This window comes from Balaenoptera ricei, chromosome 3, assembly GCF_028023285.1.
Source record: "Balaenoptera ricei isolate mBalRic1 chromosome 3, mBalRic1.hap2, whole genome shotgun sequence".
Classification (NCBI taxonomy): Eukaryota; Metazoa; Chordata; class Mammalia; order Artiodactyla; family Balaenopteridae; genus Balaenoptera; species Balaenoptera ricei.
In genome coordinates this window covers 26,780,342-26,802,262 of record NC_082641.1, presented here as the reverse complement: position 1 = coordinate 26,802,262, position 21,921 = coordinate 26,780,342, and the positions used below count along the sequence as shown (strand labels likewise).

The 21,921-nt window shown below is 38.0% G+C and overlaps 1 protein-coding gene across 3 annotated transcripts; it reads right to left on the bottom strand.

Moving 5' to 3' along the window:
* Positions 1-1,722: 1,722 nt before the first annotated feature.
* On the bottom strand, positions 1,723-21,829 carry C3H5orf22 (chromosome 3 C5orf22 homolog). 3 transcript variants are annotated; one of them, XM_059919235.1, is made up of 9 exons: positions 21,683-21,829; positions 20,305-20,450; positions 17,766-17,915; positions 15,147-15,576; positions 11,338-11,400; positions 10,973-11,094; positions 8,570-8,636; positions 6,519-6,658; positions 1,723-3,449 (listed from the first exon to the last, which is right to left on the bottom strand). In XM_059919235.1, the coding sequence occupies exons 1-9, from the start codon at positions 21,761-21,763 to the stop codon at positions 3,317-3,319; spliced, it is 1,332 nt and encodes a 443-aa protein (XP_059775218.1). In that variant the 5' UTR covers positions 21,764-21,829; the 3' UTR covers positions 1,723-3,316. The 3 variants fall into 3 exon arrangements, with proteins under 3 accessions (XP_059775218.1, XP_059775221.1, XP_059775219.1); XM_059919238.1 differs by having other exon boundaries at positions 20,402-20,450; positions 21,683-21,712; XM_059919236.1 differs by lacking the exon at positions 20,305-20,450 and having other exon boundaries at positions 21,683-21,819.
* Positions 21,830-21,921: the final 92 nt, after the last annotated feature.

Here is a 21,921-nt window from a genome sequence, read left to right as displayed (position 1 = left end):
TAATGTGGGATTTAAAAAGATCAGGGGTTTAGGAGGCATGAGAAGAGCAGTTGAGACCTGGAACAGCCATCACAGGATACTCTAAGTAGGGCTGAGTTTCCAAATAACAGCCAATGTTTGCTGAATGGCTCTTGTGCTAAGGGCTTTACTATGTGTTATTCCTCACAATACCCTGATGCGTTAAGTTCTCTCACTGCAAAGGAGAAGCTGAGGCTGAGGTCACACAGCCGGAACATGGAGAAGGGGGCACTGGAGACAGGCAGTGACCCTTGGAAGTTCACACTCTTACCACGATGCGCTGCTCTGCTTCAGTCATGACACTTCTTGTCTTGATCCTGGCATGATCTCATCAGCTAGGGTGCTAAGGCTTCTAAGCAGTGCTGATGTCTGATCCATCAGCTTCAGAGATCTGCTTGCTGGTGAAGAACATTTTGAAGTTAGAGACATGGTAGCAATGCTGTAGCTGTAGGCTGGCTGACAAGTCACCAAGGAAGGTCTTCAGAGGAAGAGACACTGTACACCCTGAGGCTTGCCTCAGCCTCTGAAATGGGCTCCTGCTTCTGAATCACAGGAACCAAACTCACAAGATACTAATGTACAGAATGCCAACTTACTAATTTCCGGTGAGTGACTAGAATATTCACTGTTCAGAGAACTCTCTCCTGAGAATCAAGGTTCACAGAAGCCTCCTTAGTCACTATAACTTCATTTGCTGAACTCAAATAATGAATAAAGGGAAAGGATGGCACTGATGTTTGGAATTCCACGAGGGCAGCTAGACCTACAAAACCACAGAGGCGGTCCAGGACCAGTTAGTTCACAAACAAGCACTTCAAGAGAGTGTCGCAGCTCAGGATGACCAGGTAGTACAGCACAGTCCAATAGTGAGTATTTTTACATGTGATCCGCATGTATCTTGAGCATTTCTGAAAGATGTCCAACAAAAACTCCCTAAGTTTCATGAAAGTCCTTTCTTTTAAGTTTGGTGAGATAATCTTATACTAAGAAACATCCTGTAAACTATTGGCAGTACAATGCATATAGTGCCAGCAATGTGGGACCACTACTGCTAAAACCAAAGGAAGATTTGGAGAGAATGTTATATAATAAAAGTGAAGGACCTGACTAAGAGCTCCTTGAGAACCTAGAACACTTACAGATCGATGTCTACAGAAAACACTTCTAGAGATTAAAAAAAAAATTCCCCCTAGATACTGGGAAATACATACTTGTCAATTATCAAAGTTATGGCCTAATCTTACATTTAAGTCACATTTTTCAAAAAGCTGCTCAAAATCCCATGCTTTAGTGATACTTGTAAATAATTCAAGGCATTGTACTGTGGTATTCCTCATTGGCACTTAGAACACAAATGAAGGATGTCTTGATTAAGTATCTTCCTATTTGAAATGTGCAGAGACATAATTTACTAAGTTGGTTACAGTCAACAAGTAGGGACTGAATTTTATTCTTCAATGAGAATTACAGAGCATGAGAACCAAACGATCTCAATGTCCCTAAAAAGGAAATTGATGCCCTTTTATTCTACCTGAGTTAAAACAATTATGAATCTCATCAGAGTTCATGGGAATCGTAATAAATAACTACTAAACCAGACTTAAGATCAATGCTATGAACACACCAAGATCATATACAATTAATTAGTGCTACAGTTTGGTTTTAAATCTTTAAAACTTCAAAACACACCTTTTTATTTACTTTAGCAGACAAAATAACTTACTTATAAAAGTAACATCATTTACAGAACTCTAATACATTTTTCTCAAAATTTAAAAATAAACAATAGCACTATTTTGCATTCTGATTTTACAGGGAAATAAAGCTTTTTGGCACATAATGTTCTATCAAAAATGGAAAGCTGAATCAGTTTGCTTTGCTTTTCACAACAGAAATAAGCATTTATACTTATTAGCATTGGTAGGTCAACTTAATGACAAGAAAAGTTTGCTGGAAAACAGAATCATTGGAAAAATAGGATCTGGTGCCACCTACTGAGTGGCAATAGCAATGTGACCTTGGGTATTAGCCATCAAGTTAGGTAACACACTATAATTTTAGCTACATGCAACTGTACCCCTGTGGTCAAGGCTTAAAAGCTACATGCAAAAATGGAAACGACTGCTGTATTAGGAATGAGGCTTGATGGATGTTTTTTTTTTTCTTTAAATGCCACCCGACCTTTTAAAGGAAAGGAAACCAAGGAGGTAGTTAAAAATGATTACTGAACACGAGGAATACTGAAGAGAGGAAGACTTTGGCAAATTAAGTAAACGAAAAGTTCCATGATCAAGAGCGACTTAGGTAGGGTCTCTTACTCATGGAGAGACTGGTGGAAGGCAGTTATGTCCTTGGGTATTTATGGTAGATCAGAATTAAGGACTTAACTTTTTTCCCCTGCTATTTACATAAAAAGCTGGTTTATTTGAAAAAATTATCAACCCAGACTGCCAATAAAGTGGCACTTAGGAACTATTGATATAATGATAATTGACACCCATACTGACCATCTGGAGGAACAAAAAACCCTGGAGGGTTTTTTTGATTAGCAAAGTTATTTTTTGTTTGGTTGAATTTACTCAAATAGACCCCCTCAATACTAACAATGCTGAGAGCATTCCATAAGAGTTGGGGCACAATCCTAAGTCTTGGAAAGGTAGACCTCCTAGAACATTTTCATGGACTGGCAAGTTTTTTTATTATTATTATTATTATCATTACTTTGGTAGTAGCTTTTGAGAATGTTACCTTCGTGTAAGGCCAGGGCGCCCTGAGTACTAAGAGCATGCCTAAGACAGGTCTGTGGTTCTCCGTTCCTTCATAACATGCCTCACAGTCCATAATTTGTTTCTCAGCTGTCCACCAAGAGGGCAGGGGCCTTGTCTATTCTGTTTGTTACCATATAACCAGCACTTAATTATGTCTGGCACATGTACGTGCTCAAAAAATGTCAGTTGGGTGAGTGAATGAATAAATGAATACATCTCATACAATACAACCAACCTAAGGGGAAGAGGGGAAAAGAGGAAAAAAACCCTCACAAAAGTGAAGACAACAGTGATGGACAGAAGAGAGATGAGCATCAGTTCCATCAACTGGGGGTAGACTTGATGCCAAAAAAAAATTGCCATCATTCAACAACTGGTGATACCTGTTTGGAGATTCAAAATACCTGAAAGATTTTAAATGAAAGTTAATATTAAAACAAAGTGTTCTCTGGAAGATTCATTTGTAAACAAGTTAATGAAAACCCTGTTACTACATCAAGATGTTAATAGGAGCCTAGCGTTGGGATGTTTCAAGATGAAGTGGACTCTGCTGAATACACCAGGTGAACGTCTAGAGGCCCATAGAGGGAGCGTAGCACACTGATGACTTTTTCTTGAATGGTGTCAACTTGCTCAGAAGGACAGTAATCATCCAGACTTGACCTGGAACCAAGCAGAGAAAGAGAAAGGAAAAGAAAAATACACATAAATAGGATGAGATCATACCGTGCAGTGAGGAAAAGCCTGCATGTGTTGACTTCAATGTAAATTAGAAATGAAGCTGTGTTGAATTTTGGTATAATAACTGTTGAAAGCTACTAAACGTTTACTCTATGTCAGGCGCATTACACGAATTATGTTCTTTAATCTTCTCAGCAACTCTCTGAAATAGGTACATTTACCATCCCTTTAAAGGAGTCTGAAACAGAGTAAGATTAACCTGCACAGGCCACATACTAGTAAGTGTTGGTGATGGGATTCAGAACCATACAGCATGTCTTCAAAGCCTCAGTGCTTAATACTAGACTGTTGTTTCCCTGAAAGGGAGATGTTGCTTGGGAACACTGGGGCTAATTATATTAGTGACTGGGCATCATGTTTCACATTCTTTTATTATGTGTACACGCAGGCTAGAAATTATGAGGGTAGAGGCATTCAAACCGATAAAAGGGTTCTGCTTCTATAAACAATTTGCTAACCACACAAGCGTACAAGATCAACCAAAATGAAATGTGTGGATGTGCTGGTGTTGGGATTGGTCTCCTAGGTAGTATTAAGAGAAGAGAGCAAAGTGCGATGGGGCAGGAATCTGCATTTTGGGTCTTTCTAGAATCACCAACTGTAATTTGAGTGGCACCAGCCAGTAACAATGTCGCTGATAATTTTAGCCGGATTAGTATCTAAAATGATGTTATCAGTGTCTCCTGGTTCTGAACTAGGGTGAGGAAATCCATTGGAAATCCCACTGGATTGGAAAATGGCATAGAAATCTTTATAGGAGGAAATGGAACTAGTTATCTAGCCTACTCCTTATCACAAGTATTTTAGACCTAAAGAAACAATCTGTAAGACTTCAGATGAACTCATTTCAGTCTATGGTGATTAGTTTATTTTTGAGGCTTGATGTAAACAATTTTAAATTATTAAATACTGTCTAACATACACATATGGATAAAGGCCTACTTTAAGAAAGCAGGATATGTAAAAGTTTAATTAGCCTTAAAAAATAAGGGGTATTTCAATGCTTTCACAAAGATTTCTGGCTTCTTTAAAACAGTATTAGATTAGCTCTTGATGGGAGCTACCCACAAGAGGGAGTTTTGGAAATCTGCAGGTACATTCTTGATTGTCACAATGACAACTAGGGGACCAGGGAAGAGGGCAGGGCTGCTAGAGTGCTTGCAATATGCAGGATAGTCCTGCAATGTGAATATGAATTGTCCTGTGTCCTCTACAGTCTCCAAGGTCCACGGAGCGCTTATGTAAGTGAAAAACCTGTTGTTAATTTTTTGAGCCTAGAATTTAATACTCTTCTACATATGAACAAAGTATTTTTGAAAATGGATTAAACTAAATTTTCCAGGAATGCAAATACTCTGTGAATTGAGGGAAGAGTGGACTTTAAGTTCAGAACTTTACCAAGAGGTTCCTGTGACTAGACTAACCATGTTGCCATGGGAGTGCTGTTCATGGTATTTGGGCAATACGACACACTGGATCTGTTGGCATTTTTAACAACTGCATTTAGTGACTCTTTGTAAAGATGCCAGTTTGGTGCGGCATTTTAACATATATTACTCTATTATCAATTACTTTCATTTCTCCTTTATGTTATGATTTTTTTGGTGTGTGGATATATGAATATATATTTAAATTATGTGTATAGGTAGGTTACTGCTATAAGCTAAATGTTTGTGTGCCCCCAAAATTACTATGTTGAAACCTAATCCCCAATGTGATTATATTTGGAGGTGGAGGTCTTTGGAAGGTGATTAGGTCATGAGGATGGAGTCCTCATGAATGAGATTAATGCCTTTATTAAAGAGGCCCTAGAGAGCATCTTCACCCCTTCGTTTTATGTGAGGTTACAGGGAGAAGATGGCTGTCTATGAACCAGGAAGCAGGTCCTCACCAGACACTCAATCTGCTGGTGCCTTCATCTTGGACTTTCCAGCCTACACGTCTGTGAGAAATAAATTCCCGTTGTTTATAAGCCACCCAATCTAAGATATTTTTGTTATTGCAGCCTGAATGGATTAAGACAATGATATCATCTACATATTATAAATGCTATCTAAATATATTTAAACTATGTGTATATAGATTAGATTATCTATGAATTTCACTCAGGATGGTAAAAGAATTCTCAAAATATTTCTCATAAAATATGTAATATTACTTGCCTGAGCATTTAAAGTACTTATTTTAGAAACTCACAGTTACATACAAAATGAGTCCAAAGATTAACATAGAAAAGAAATTTTTATTAAATTGTTGTAACTATTCAGCACATTAGTACATTCAAATTTAAAACATGGTAGCAGCTAAATAATCATCTGTAGGACACAGAAATGGGAATTCTTATGTCCAACTGAATAATATCACCAACTTCAAAGACAAGATTAACAGGAGTTGCATGTTGTTTGCCAACCATCACTAATAGGAAAGAGAAAATATAACACCTGAATTTCAAGCTGAGTAGGTAAAAAATTAGTAGGTAAGAACTACTGCATTAGTGATCATTAGATTCATCTATGGAGATGAATTAATTTCCCACTGCCGTTGTAACGAATTACTACAAACTTAGTGACTTAAAGCAAAACAAATTTATTACCTTACAGTTGTGTTGGAGCTCAGAAGTCCTAAAATAAAGGTGCTGTCAGGGCTGTATTTCTTCTCTAAGCTCTAGGGAAGAATCTGTTTCCTTGTCTTTCTGGCTTCTAGAGGCTGCATGAATTCCTTAGCTCAAAGCCCCATCCTCCATCTTCAAAGCCAGCAGTCTAGCATCTTCCAATCTCTCTGATTCTGACCTTCCTGCCTTTCTCTTATAAAAACCCCTGTGATTACACTGGGCTCACCCGGATAATCCAGGATAATCTCCTCAATTTCAAGCTCCTTGAGTTAACCAGATATGCAAAGTCCCTTCTGGCATATAAGGCAACATATTCACAGGCTCTGGAGATAAGGATGTGGACATATTTGGTGAGCCATTATTCAAGCTACCACACTTACCTTGCAATTGTCACTACAGTAGGTTTTGGCAAATTTTTTAGAACGTAATACACAGATTGAATAAGATATTCAATTTCTTGTTCTGTGCTGATATGGTGAGGAAGTTCTGAATAATCACAGGTTAGACCAGCCTGGTGAACCTGAAAATAAGACAATTAAAAATTACATGGTAATGTTGCTGTTTTCAGAAGATTCTTTAACCATTTATGGCCTTGCTGGCAAATTTTTAATATTTTTGTGGATTAGGATTGTTTCTTCCTTAATAGTTTCCATGCCATAGCAGTTATTTATACTTTGAAGTTTTGGAAGAACTGGCCTGTACACCAGTTTGGGCCTGATACCTTTTCTAGGAATAATTCTTTATTTTATGATTGTGGATTCATTCAGTTTCCGTCTTTACTTCAGTCTATTTTGATAATTTACATTTTCTAGCAAATTGTCCATTTCACCTGGACTCTAAAAGCTAATATAAATTGGTACATAGTATTCTCACCTTACTTTTCTTTCAACAAATTATTTTATTTACTTTTTAAATATATGTAATGAGTACTACATTTAAAGCTTCAAGACGATACAAGGGGAAGACTTCCTCCTACCTTACTGAACCTACTGTTTTGAGTTTCTTGTGTACGCTTCACGTATAACCATATATACTGATATCGTATACATGTGTTGTAAATGTAAATGACTGGTGTTCCAGTCTTAGCGCTAAACTAAATGTGCCTAAGAGCTAGAAATGGCCCACAGGCTGACATTTTGCAGCCTCTGCTTTAAAGTTCTGAAAACTGGAATTCAAATATATTGTAGTTTTGCCTAGGGTACATAAGTGCAAAGTATGGAAACAAACACTAATCTACTGTATTATTGGAGGCTCTGGATACACATCAAAGATTTAACTGGCAATGATCAGTCAATGCACTAAAAACAGACTCTGCATGTTCTTTTCTACTAAAATGATCAAAACACCTAGTGTTCTAACCCTGCAGCTATGGGCACATTATATTTGATTACATAATTTGCTACCAAGCCTATGCCATCCTTTTTCTCAATGAACAATATACAAAACCACACCCCCTCCACCACCAGAAAATTCAGATGCAATGCGATGACTAAAGTAGACCTGCATGAAGACACATTCAATAATATCACGTGCGCTCAAAGCAGTTTTAAACCCTAAATGTCTTCTCACTGTCATTCTTAGTAATTGCCATTAAAAAAAAGGGTGAGTCTTGAGTTATCTCTGATTTAACCAAAATATTCTTTTGCTGGTATTTTTTATTCTTACAAAGTTAGCATTAAATAAATACATAAACTTCAGTTCAAATAAAGTGGTTTGATTATATTCCACAAATAAATAAAACACTACAGCAAAACCACAATTTATTAAAGTAAAAGAAACACCAGAAGTAAAAGAAGCAGAAGACCTGGAGGTCTCAGCTCTGGCACAAAATTTGAGAAAAGGCACCCGAACTTCAAATGGGAAAATTTATGCTTAAATACTACAAAGTGATACAAAAATAAAAGAAATTATCATTAAAGGCGTCCTCTTTTGACACAGCATTCAGATTGCTGTTGGCAAACAAACTTATACAGCTAATACAGTTAAGATGTGCTGGCCACAATGGCTTCTATTGTCCTTCTATTTGGTTTTTACAATCAGAAAAGTTTTCAGAGAGAGAGGAAAGAAAGAAGGGGGAAGGGAGTATAAAAATGAATCAATAAAGAATAAGCAAATGTAGAAATTTTCTTTTCTAAAAGAAATCTTTTCTCTGGCAAGGAGAGATCTGACCATAGGCAAAATTAATAAATCCACAGTACTTTTGCTTCATACATAAAATTGGCAAAAGCGTGTTTTTCCTGGAAAACTTTTCCAGTGTTCTGGCTTCTAAAAAGTATGTATTTCTTTCACTTCTTCTTTTTTTTTTTTTAAATCCACTCACACTTTCCAGGAACACAAATAAAAGTGAATCACTTTAACAAAGAGCACATTTTTCTAGCCAGAAAAATGCCTTTCTTAAAGGGTCATTTTATACTTCAATGTAAGTATTTACCATTTCATAGTCCGGCGCTTCCATCCGTTTTTTCAAACTTTGTACCAGTGGAACTAGTGATTCCATTCTGGAAAAAAGCAGCCCTCAATTAAACATCACATCACCTCAACTAAAATTACAGTAGCAAATGAAATTTACCATTAACAATATGTTTCAGGGCTTCCCTGGTGGCGCAGTGGTTGAGAATCTGCCTGCCAATGCAGGGGACACGAGTTCAAGCCCTGGTCTGGGAAGATCCCACATGCCGCAGAGCATCTGGGCCCGTGAGCCACGGCTACTGAGCCTGCGCATCTGGAGCCTGTGCTCTGCAACAAGAGAGGCCACAATAGTGAGAGGCCCGCGCACCGCGATGAAGAGTGGCCCCCGCTTGCCGCAACTGGACAAAGCCCTCGCACAGAAACGAAGACCCAACACAGCCAAAAATAAATAAATAAATAAATAAATAAATAAATATTTAAAAAAACAAAAAACAAAATGTTTCATATGATTCTTGGGAAATTCAAGTTGTTCAAATATCATCTTAAAATATTAAGAAACAAAGTTCCCTGCTGTTTTCTTTTTTAAAAATTTATTTAATTATTTTTGGCTGCATTGGGTCTTTGTTGCTGTGCACAGCCTCTCTCTAGTTGCGGCAAGCGGGGGCTACTCTTTGTTGCGGTGCGTGAGCTTCTTATTGCTATGGCTTCTCTTGTAGCAGAGCACGGGCTCTAGATGCGTGGGCTTCAGTAGTTGTGGCACGCGGGCTCAGTAGTTGGGGCTCGCGGGCTCTGGAGCGCAGGGTCAGCAGTTGTGGTGCACAGGTTTAGTTGCTCTGCCGCATGGGGGATCTTCCCATACCAGGGAACGAACCCATGTCCCCTGCATTGGCAGGTGGATTCTTAACCACTGCGCCACCAGGAAAGCCCCTCCCTGCTGTCTTCTTACTTAAAAGATTACAGATTGTGTTAAAGATTAAAAATTGGCATTCAAGAAACTGAGGCTTTCCTCTTCTTTAAAAATGGAAGTTCTACTGTGACTTTAAAAATTATTTTGATCAGCAAGAAAACTAAGTGCCTTTAGCACCCTGTGATGAAAAAAGATAGTTTCCCAAAAGTTAAAAAAAAAAAAAAATTAAGGACATATTTATTGACATATACAATTATAACTGGAAAAGTTTTATACTGTCTGATATAATAACAATGGTGTTTTTAAGTTATTTAATATAGATGGAACTCTTTGGAAGCCCTGATTAATTAGTGTTTCTAGTATTTTAATGCCACCTCTACCAATACCCACTCATCTGCTGGGAGGGAAAAAATAAAGACAAAAGGAAGGCATGGAGGCCTGTCTACCCACTCACCCTATTACTTCTCCCTTTTTATTAACGACACTTTCTGGGCTTCTGGACCCTAATCACCCACCTCTTTTATTTCCTTAGGAATAGTGAAGACTCCTTCATGCTGAGGGTCTGACCCTTTAGGGGCATGGTAAGTTTGGGGAGACGTTTCTTGCTGTCTGACTCACTTTTCCTTTGTGCTATTCTTTTTTTCCTCCAATTCCAGTCACAGTTTAAATGCACCACTGCTGTAGCCTTGTTGTTTCTTCAAGGCTGTGACAGAACTGCCTGCAGGTGGTGAAGAGCTAAGTGTGCTCAGTAGGCAGGTGGGTTTCAGTGGAAGGTGGCTAGATTCAGGATTCTAAAGTTGTCAGGCAATTTTGTTCGTTTTGTTTCATTTAATTTTAAACTTGGCTTGAGACTTCACAAAATAGTAGGTATTCTTCAATATTCCTGGGAAGAATCATGTTCTGTGACTTATTTCTGTATCTCCATCTTCCATCATAATTTCAAAAAGGAGGGAATCATTTTTAGATCTAGCGCCCTATACTGAAGAAGAAAAGCATTAACTTATGTTAAAGTGCCTGATCAGTATTTACTGATATGATTAATACTGCTATGGTTTATTCTTCCATACCACTGCTTTCCTTAGTGACAATAAAGTTTTACGATACTTATATTTCAGGGATGTTTCTGAACATTTTATTTTTAAGTGAAAATTGCACTGAATATTTTAAATAGGTAATACACATAGCAAAAGGAGATACTAATTTTTTAAAAAATATTTATTTATTTATTTGGTTGCACCAGGTCTTAGTTGTGGCAGGCGGGCTCCTTGGTTGCGGCTTGTGGGTTCCTTAGTTGCAGCATGCAAACTCTTGGTTGCGGCATGCGTGTCGGATCTAGTTCCCTGACCAGGGATCGAACCCGGGTTCCCTGCATTGGGAGCGCAGAGTCTTAACCACTGTGCCACCAGGGAAGTCCCAAGAAGATACTAATTTTTAAAAAGCAATTTATCTGGCAAATTTAGCAATATATCTAGGATTAAATACAGTAGAGTTGGAGAAAAAAAAATTTGAGGGTCTTACCCAGGATTTGAAGCCCATTTCTGTACAGTTTCTTCATCATCACCATCACACAAATCGGCAAAAGCAGCTTCTAAATCTTCTAACTGATGAATTCGAGTATCAACACAATCTACCAAATCTTCCTTTAAACACATTGAAAAGCCGAGATTATATAGTTACTCTTTCAAAAAAACAAGTGAAATCCCGTTACAATGAAAATTTGATTCAATTAGTTAAAACATAATTTTTCAAGTACTAACCATGGGCTTCCTCAAGAAACACACACCAAGATTTTGGACAGTTGTGTGCGAGTACTCCAACATCATGTAAGATATTATTAGATATGTGATAAATAGACAAACACAAAAGAAACAAATGGAGGATACCTCTGTCAGGTTGGTACCAGGCTTTTTAAATTGGTACAGCTCTTGTAAGATTTTGTACTCCTCCTGGAAAACAAAACAAAAAATCCATATACTAGAAAAAAGATTAATTTTTCAATGATATGCTTTAAATAAAAAATGGCTGTGATACAAGAGCATCTTAGATAATCATTTAAAAGTTAGGGAAAATCAGGGAATATGTATAATTCATATTTCATTGTAAATATTATCACTTCTTTAGGGTAACTCTATCCATCTGGGCATGACAAGAATGTGTAAAAATTAGCTATGGAAGAAGACTTAATGGCTAACAGGTAATGAGATGAAAATATTTCTAATAATATTCTACTCTATAAATGGATACATCCTAGGATCTGAACAGATTTTCGCTATTTATGGGAAATACACATATCTTAGTAACAACAATAACAAAACTCTCCACGTTCACTTTGCAGCCCTTTCCCGAGCCAGAGAAGAGAGCTCTGGAGCACAAAGGCAATCCCGGAGGCAGACGCAATGGAAGGATTTTGCAGGAGAATGTCTCCCCTTATTCAGCACAGCCAGGCAGCCCCACTGCAGGTAGGTATATCTGGCCCCAATAATCCTATTTAGGAGCATTGTCAGGAAAGGGGTTACACACAAGACCTAAAATTCCTTAAGCACAATGCTGTGCACTATCCTCATCCTAACAATCCTGTGAGCTGGGTATGATTATTATTTTGATTTTATACTTGAAGAAACTGTGGGTCTGAAAGGTTAAGTAACTTTCCCAAGATCATACAGCTAATAAGCAGAAGTAACAAACAGAACTTAACGCTTTCTGACTTTTGAACATGTTTTTTTAAAAAATAGCTATTAAACTATAAGGTATAATACATGCTCTTTTCAAAAAGTTCTACAGAACCAAAGGATATAAAGGAAACAATATTCCCACTTTCTCAGGTTTCCTTATAGCACAGGAAAAGGAATAACTGTCATTATGTTTCTTATATAACCTTTTAGAAATTCCCATTACAAGTATTTGGTGAGTATATTTGTAGGATAAATTCATAAAGTCAGGTTTTTTAGCTTCCAGGTATGCCCATTCTCATGTTTTCTAAATATTTCTAAGGTCATTTCATAATTCTGAATGCTGGTAGTTATAGTCACTGGTCCATATACAATAGCAGGAAAGAAGCAGAGGGCAATTTTTCCCCCTTATTGCAAGCTGGGAGAGCACTCTAGTTCCCCCATTCTTGCTCCAGATTACACTACAGTTGACCCTTGAACAACATGGTTTTGAACTACACAAGTCCACTTACACATAGATATTTTTCTGTATATTGGAAATGTTTTTGGAGATCTGCAACAATTTGAAAAAATTTGCAGGCCAACTGTATAGCCTAGAAATATTGAAAAAATTAAGAACAAGGTAAGTATGTCATGAATGCATAAAATGTAGAAAGATACTAACCTATCCTTACATAGGCACAAGATGAATGATATTACTATAAAATTAATAATGGGTTAGTTTTCCTACTGTTTTACAACTTTGCTTTCAAAGAATTACATTACTGTACAGTATGCCCTTCTCTCTCCTAATTGGAGAAACTGCATATCATCTTATCACATAAGTGGTTTTTAAAAAAATATAACAATGTTTCCAATACTGTACTATGAATATGACTGTAATACTGTATGCCATAAAATTTTTTTTTTTTCTTTTTTTCTTTATGTCTGTGTTGGGTCTTTGTTTCTGTGCGAGGGCTTTCTCTAGTTGCGGTGAGCGGGGGCCACTCTTCATCGTGGTGCGCGGGCCTCTCACTATCGCGGCCTCTCTTGTGGCGGAGCACGGGCTCCAGACGCGCAGGCTCAGTAGTTGTGGCTCACGGGCCTAGCTGCTCCGCGGCATGTGGGATCTTCCCAGACCAGGGCTCGAACCCGTGTCCCCTGCATTGGCAGGCAGACTCTCAGCCACTGCGCCACCAGGGAAGGCCTGCCATAGAATTTTTATAACGATTCATTCATTAGCATACAGGCTAGGCTACCGTAAAGCAATCACATTGCTGCTTCTCATGACATTATCAATGCATGAATCGTTATAACTGTAAATAAATATGACTTTGTCACATTATCTTTTCATTTTTGATATCTAGTGCTAGTAATACGTTTAACAGTGTTTTGTATCATATGAGACACTACTGATGTAGGTTCATCTTATTAACATGATATAAACTTATGGTATTGATAAATACAGTACAGTACTGTCAATGTATTTTCCTTATGATGTCCTCAACATTTTCTTTTCTCTAGCTTACTTTATTATAAGAATACAGTATATAATACATATAACATACCAAGTATGTGTTAATTTACTGTTTACATTATCAGTAAGGCTTCCGGTCAACAGCAGGCTATTAGTAGTTAAATTCTGGAGGAGTCAAAAGTTATACCTGGATTTTTGACTACACAGGGAATCGGCACCCCTAACCTCTGTGTTGTTCAAGGGTCAACTGTACATTCTCCAATTTCACCTATTTTTAATCAGTACCTATTAAAGATCTTTGATAATTTAGATAAATCACAATGGCTTCCAATATGCACACAGAACAAGGAGTGTAAAGTGCAACATCATTGTCATGAATCAAATACTGAACTTAGGTAGACAAAAGACAGTTAATTTGAATCCCCAAAAGAACCAATCTGGAACAACCTCCCATATGTTAAGGTAAGCAGTTATATGTGCTCATAAAATGCACCTGGGAATGCTCACTTGGATCATGAATTTACCAGTTTCTTAAAGGCACACATAGTTCTACCTCAGACCTGTGCATACTAATAGTGTCTGGTGATTTGCATTTAAGATCTGATGAGGTACCTGAAGGATCACAGGACTGAATCATTAGCTACAAATCATACATGTGTAATCAGGCACCTCAATGTTCAGTGAAAAATTTGTCACATGGGATTGTATATACATAGAATATCTCTGGAAAGATATACCAAGAAACTAGCCATGGTATTTGTTTCTAAGAAACTGGGGGAATGGAGAAGGAGTAAGAGAGTGACATATACCCTTCTTAACGTATACACCTTTTTGTGCTACAGCTGACCCTTAAACATCATGGGTTTGAACTACGTGGGTCCATATGTGGCGTTTTTCAGTGAATATACACTACAGTTCTACACAATCCACGGCTGGGTCAATCTTCAGATGTGGAACTGTGGATACCAAGTGCCCAGTACAAAGTTATACGCACATTTTTGACTGTGCGGAGGGCTGGTGCCCCAACCTCCATGTTGTTCAAGGGTCAACTGTATATGATTTTATTTTTTTCAACCACCTGTTTACACACTACCCCAACTAATAAATGCAAAATAATGAACACTATCTAGAGCAGGGATTAGCAACCTATGGCCTACAATCTGTTTTTGTATATCCCTCCAGTGGGTATCCAAAAATTGAATAGTATTGACAATTTTAAAGGGTATAAAAACAACAAAGAAGAATATGTGACAGAGACCACATGGGGTCCCCCACAAAGTGATTACTATCTGGCTGTCTGCTGAAAGTTTCCTGATCCCTGATCTACAGAAATGTCATACAATTCTCCCGAGCCATGTTTTAAAAATACCACATTTGGGACTTCCCTGGCGGTCCAGTAGTTGGGACTTCGCCTTCCAATGCAGGGGCAAGGGTTCAATCCCTGGTGGGGGAGCTAAGATCCCGCATGCCTCGTGGCCAAAAAACCAAAATAGAAGCAATACTGTAACAAATTCAATAAAGACTTCAAAAATGGTCCACATCAAAAAAAAAAAAATACCCCATTTACCTGAGTGAACATTTCTTTGAAGGGATTCTTGACTGAAAAAAAATCTAAGTCAATATCTAAAACAAATGCATCCCCTTTCTCCAAAATTTCCAGGATTTCTCCAGTGCTGACTGAAGTGTGGCATTCTTGGCTTTCAGAAGAACATGAACATGATGGTCGTAGACAAGTTTGGTCTCTTCTCTGTGTCACTGAGTCATTTTCCAGTCCTTCTGAACAAGATTCACCATTAGTAGAGGCAGTGTTCTCTGCGTCCTCCAGTGCTAGCTTTGGCTTCTTAGCAGAAGACACTGCGTCATTTTCTTCTTGATTGTTACAGAGTTTATAAGGTTTCACCATAATTACATCCAATTGTAAAGGTTTTTGGTTCTCTAGCTGGTCTTCAGTTACATAAAGACCATCACTTAGAAAGTAATGATCTGTACTTGTAACCCTGGATCAGAGGAAAAAAATATTTTAAAGACGAAAGGACAAATTAGCTGACATTTCATATAGAATTTCAGAAATACAAGAAAGGACATATTTGACAAAAACTGAGAGCTGTCTCTAATATTTGTACTTCCTGTTCTTCTAAGGAAATAGGGTTCCCCAAATTTTTAGCTGGGCACACAACTGTCCAAAGTAAAGACCGTATTTCACAGTCTATCTTGCAGCTAGGTGTGGTCATTTGACTAAATTCTGGTCAAAAGCCGTGAGTGGAAGAGAAGAGTATAGAGCCTCGCCCTCCCCTCCCCATCGACTGGCATGTGAACAAGGTGGTGGCAAGCCCCACTTGGACTCTGAGGACAAAGGCGATACTCTAGAGACGGGGGAGCAACAAGACAGAAGACACTGGCGTTCTCCAAACTGTAGGGCGGTCACGTTGGCTCTGGACTGCGTGTGGTCAACTCTAACATGAGAAAGAAATAAATGGTCCTGTTTAGCCAGTGCTTTGGATCTCTCTCATACCAGCTGGAACTTTATCCAAAAAAATCACTTAAGAGAAAAATTATATCTGGAAATAATTTATAATAATAATAATAGAAGCTCCCTCTGACATATTTCAAAGCTTCATTAAATTTTATATAACTATAACATTTTAATATGAAAAGCAACTTAAAAAAATCTTGTGCATGTGCAGAATGCATTTCACAAGTTGTAGATTTCTGATTTTAGACGTATCAGCATGTTCTTAGCTTTTCAACTATATTATGTCTTGGTAAATACTTTGAACAGCAAAACCAAATGCTTCTTCCAGAGGTAGGATCTACCCAATTAAAATAATGGTTAACATTTATTTCCCACCCACCCTCCTCTAGCATATACAGCCTTAAGTTTAAAAAGATACAATTTTCTAAGAAAAGATTAATGACAATAAAACTAATGTCCAAGATTATTAAAAACTGTACCATCCTAAGAAAGACAAAGTCTGTATCCCCCAATCTAAATCTGTATTCTTCTTTAATAAGGAACATTTTACTTTGTTCACATCCGTACAAACACATACATACATCTCAGACTGCATACCTATATGTGTGTCTTTTCCATAAATTTTTACTTGCAGGATTAACTAAAATCATGAGATAATAAAAATCTTCCTAATATTGTTATTACACATTGAGTATCAAATGTCTGTTTCAGATTGCTCAAAATTAATTTGATTTTGCAGAAACCTGTTACAGGTTAAATTAGGCCTACTCACCAAAGTACTTAATAAAAACCCTACCACTCTTTCATATAAACCAGTATTATGTATAATATTTGTATGTGGAGCCCTATTTATTTGTTATTATATCCTCAATAAATACAATTTTTATGTATACACAGAAAAGTTACTTGTCCAATTGATAAGAACATACAACAAAAGTTAATTGTATCATTAAGGATAAATCAGAAATAAAAAGTATCATTTTCAGTGAGACAGACTGTATTTCATTTTCAATGTATTACCATTTCATCCCACTATCCTTCAGGTTCTAGAAAGTCATGATTCCACTGCTTAAAACATTCATCCCATAACAAGAGAATTTAGAAAGCCAAGAACATTCTGATACTTCTAAAGATATTACAGTATCTCAAGCTACAAAAAACATTGGTTAAATAGCTTATACACCAAAAATAATTGCATATGTAACTCAAGTCAGAGAATGCTGCTATTAATTTAGATTAGGTAATTAACTAGAGCTCACCATATTAAGAAAATTAAAACCCCAAATCTACTTTTCAGCCACTGAATTTATAAAAAAACCAAAGTGAGATAATTTTGCTTTTTCACTGCAAATTGTTAAATTCAGCAGACAAAAGTTACATTGGAAGGAAATAATAAAATGTTATCATTCAATATATAAGTCTATAAGGTACTTCAATGATTTAAGGGAGTTAGTCATCAATGGAGCCAGGTTTCCAGAGGAGGAAGATCATGTTATTCAAAAACCAACTTGACTAGCAACAAAATACAAATCATGTGTGAAAAAGATCAAGAGACTTGCAAATTTGTTCCTGGTGTTTTGAGAACTCTTTTTGGAAGAGTTGAGGGCAATCTGACCCCATTTTTATGTAGAGATACTTATAAGTTATTACAGGGATCTAAAATCAGATAGAAGTATTCAATCCCTTTCATACTCATAAATATGAGGAAATTACCTGATTGTTGTGGTCGAAGTGTCTTTGCCTACTAAAAAATGATGTCTGCCCTCTCTGATTTGCTGAGCCCATGTGGGATGAAGCCATATTACATGGGAAAAATGGCCAGCATAAACTGCAGGTATAATCCAATTCTCGATACTTAATTCTCTGGAAAGAAATAGAGAGGAAGCATGAAAACTGTTAGTAAATAGGTTTTTCCAAATGTAATTTCATTCAGAACAATATTTTAAGACAGTAGGTCTCCAAGTGGGGTCCAAGGACCCTTGCAGGGGTTCCTGAGACCTTTTCAGTGTAACTAGCTCAAAACAATTTTTCTAAGAACACCAAGGCACTATTCCACTTTTTCACTGTATTGACATTTACACTGACAGTACAACGCAATGGTGGTTGATGTCCTAAGATTAATCAAGGCAAAGGCACCAAACTCTACTAGTAGTCACTGTATTCATCACTACCAAGCACCAGTGTCCCACACCCCCATCCAGTTTCACGTGAGAAAGTCTTTCATAATTTTATTAAACTTTGATCCTGAGTATACGTTTTAAAATAACCTGTGTGGGGCTTCCCTGGTGGCGCAGTGGTTGAGAATCTGCCTGCCAATGCAGGGGACACGGGTTCGAGCCCTGGTCCCGGAAGATCCCACATGCCGCGGAGCGACTAAGCCCGTGAGCCACAACTACTGAGCCTGCGCGTCTGGAGCCTGTGCTCCGCAACAAGAGAGGCCGCGATAGTGAGAGGCCCGCGCATCGCGATGAAGAGTGGCCCCTGCTCGCTGCAACTAGAGAAAGCCCTCGCACAGAAACGAAGACCCAACACAGGCAAAAAAAAATAAATTAATTAATTAATTAATAAAAAAAGAAAAAAGAAAGTTATATGAACAAACCTTTAAAAAAAAAACGAAAAACCTGTGTGGCAAGATGGGAAGTGCACAGCAAGCACTTCTGCTACGTATTTTGAAGTACAACGGTTGTCTCAAGGAAAAGCACTTGTAATTGAATTGCAAGCTGAACACCATTTTTCTTGAAAGGAAGACGGACTCATAAACCATAGTTGTTCAGACTTGAACCTGAATTGCTGGATTCTACATTCCAACTAAGCTTTAAGAAATGACCACTTGTCAAGTTTTGGTACAGTATTAAAGAGTATTCACAATTATCTGAAAAGGCTGTGAAAATACTCTTCATATACCTCCACCAAAACAACACATGGTAACGGACTGAATGCAGAATCTGAGAATCCAGCTGTCTTCTATAAAGGCAAATATTAAAGAGATCTGTAAAATTTAAACATTGTTACTCTTCTAAGTTTTTTTTGCTTTAGAAAATATATTCGTTTTTCATAAAAATATCTTATGCTAACATATAAAGTCCTATTATTTTGAAATGAATTAATATCTTAAACATTTCTCAGTTTTAATTTCAAATATGGTATATATCAATAAATATAACTCACATTAAAAAATACCTCAAGAATTTTTAAGGGTGTACAGCAATCCTGAGATTAAAAAAGTTTAAAAACTATTATTCTATGACTAACTGTACAGTCGTCATACCTGCTTCATAATTCTTTTTAATTTCTAAAATATAAAATCTCTAAGTATAAAAGAGAGTAAGGACAATGGTAGAGCTACCACATTTCTTTAGAAATTAGCGCTCTGAGTTTTAGTTTTAGAGTCAACTAAAAGAAATGTAGTAGGCTAAAATTAATTCACACAAGCATCTATATTTTAATTTTAATTTTATATTATAACAGGAAAATTACTGCTATGTAACTTTTCATTTTATACGAGTAGGCTACATTGTAACAAATGCATAAGTAAAGAGACAGTGACAGGATTTCAGGGAACTATATCACTGAAGAGAGGTCAGTATGTCACTATTTAGAGATACACTAGGTATGTCTTTCCTGAAGAACGGACTACAAATTACCAATTTCACATCATCTCTATGATTCTGTATAACTGAAAGTCAATAGGATTTGTGACCTGAAAAGAAACAAATTGGGAGGTTGCAGGGACTCAATACTGGAAGAAAGGATACACAAACTAAAGATGCATTGCTTATACAATTATTGAACTATGTGCTCAAGACACATTTTCTTGTGCCTCCGTAACCAGACTTTTAAAGGGGTAAAGAAGAGAGAACTGGCTTAGGTAATTTCTAAAGTCTCCGACTTCTAAAATTCTAATTCTAAAGCAGCGGTTGGCAAACATTGGCTGGGCCACCTGTTTTTGAAAATAAAGTTTTATCGGAACACAGCCACTGACACTTGTTTACGTAGTGTTTACAGCTGCTTTCACACCACAAGGGCAAAAATAAGTAGTTGCAACAGAGACCATATGGCCAGCAAGCCTAAAATATTTACTATCTGGTTTGTTAAGAAAAAGTTTGGCCATACTTGTTCTAAATAAAATAAAAAAGGCAAACAAAAGCAAAACTCATGAGCTTAGCAAAGACTATTTCTCTTAATTGCTTATCATCTACTGCAAATTGTATTTCAGGTACATAAGAGATCATTAACAAAAATCACATTTTACCCAAAAAGTGTTTCCTTATCAAATACAGTGTCAGCTGGCATATTCACAGGAATAAGGAGGTCTGGATGTGAATCAAAATGCACAAAACTTATATTACTTGCAGGAAGATGCTTTGAGCCAATGGCCCGGTATATAAAGGGCAGAACCTGTAAAAGACACACATAGATGCACACATTCAGAATTGGTACTGAAATCATGAGCATACACTCAACTCCAGACTGAAAAACAATGCTAAACATAACTGCACATAATTTGAAGCACGCCAAGTTGTCAAAAAGTAGGGAAATATGAAATTTGTTCCTTGCACATGGTTTAGACAATCATCTCAAGCTTTATTTTTTCCTCAGAACTTCCAAGCTACACCTCCAAAGGCTTTAAGGGGCATCTCTCGCCACCATGTTGCCTCCACTTCAAACACAAAGATAATGTGGGGAAACAGACAGGACTAGTACTCAGGAAAAAACTGCTGGTTAATACCCTCTCTGGCATTAAAGATGTGTTCAAGCTACCTGGGTCTCTGGGTCTTTTCCACACCTTTAGGATGGTGGTGCAGGGCTGTGTCGTCTGTAAGGCTCTTTGTCCTGTTACCGTCTCTAGAGTTTTAAGTTTAAGACTGAATTTGAAAGCACCACCTAACTCATGCTTGCTCTTTCAGACCCATACACACCATCTCTAGGTCCTGAGAGACCCAACTTCCTTCCTATTTATTCTCTTTACTTTATTCATCCACAAATCTGGAATCACCCTCTTCCTCTTTCATAGCCAGAGCATTCCCAAGGCATATGAATGTTATTAAAAAAAAAAAAGTCTTAGATCACGGGACTGTCTCGTAGGCTTCCAGAAATCTAGATTAGGGCACCATTTTAGCTATTCCAAAGTAGCACTACCTCAAAAACAGAAAATATCTTTAGTGTCTATAAACTCGGGGCACCCTGTTAAAAGATTTATGCACACACTACGCACACAATAATACTAACGGCCCTATGAGTGCTACTTTGTACCCATTTCACAGATGACAGTCCACATTCTTAACAAAAGCCTCCCAGCTACACAACAGGAACGTGTAGGGAGGCCGGGACACAGTAGGAAGCCTGCGTTAATGCGCAGGTTGAGGACTCGGGGCTCTGCAGTTACACTGCCCGCGTTCGACTCCTGATGCCACCAGAGCCTCGAGGGTTAGAGGAGTCGCCCGACTCGTAGTAAGCGCCCCATAAACGTCAGTGCCTATTCTTCCAAGCTAACCGTTCTGGTGCTTTCCCCACAGCAATGCAACTCGCGTGGATAACTAATGCTGGTTATCTCTTTGGCCTCAGATGCCCAGGCTCCGCCGCCTCAGAATCGCGCGATTCTGCCCCAGGCCCGGCAGCCGCCCTCTCACCTCCTGATGATCCTCCACCACCCACACCGGGAGTTCATGGTAGCGCCGGAGCCGGGCGCTCTCTCCCGTGAACTCGCTCATGTTTTCGCTCCCAGGAGCGTCCCAGCGAGATGCACTCCGAGAAGCCGGAGCTGCCGCCCCGCCTCCTCTCCTGAGAGGAAACGCGCGCTCACCCGGTTGTGGTTCTGGATTGGAGGATGTAGGGGCAGGGGGCGGGCGCCGGGGGGGTCGACGAGAAC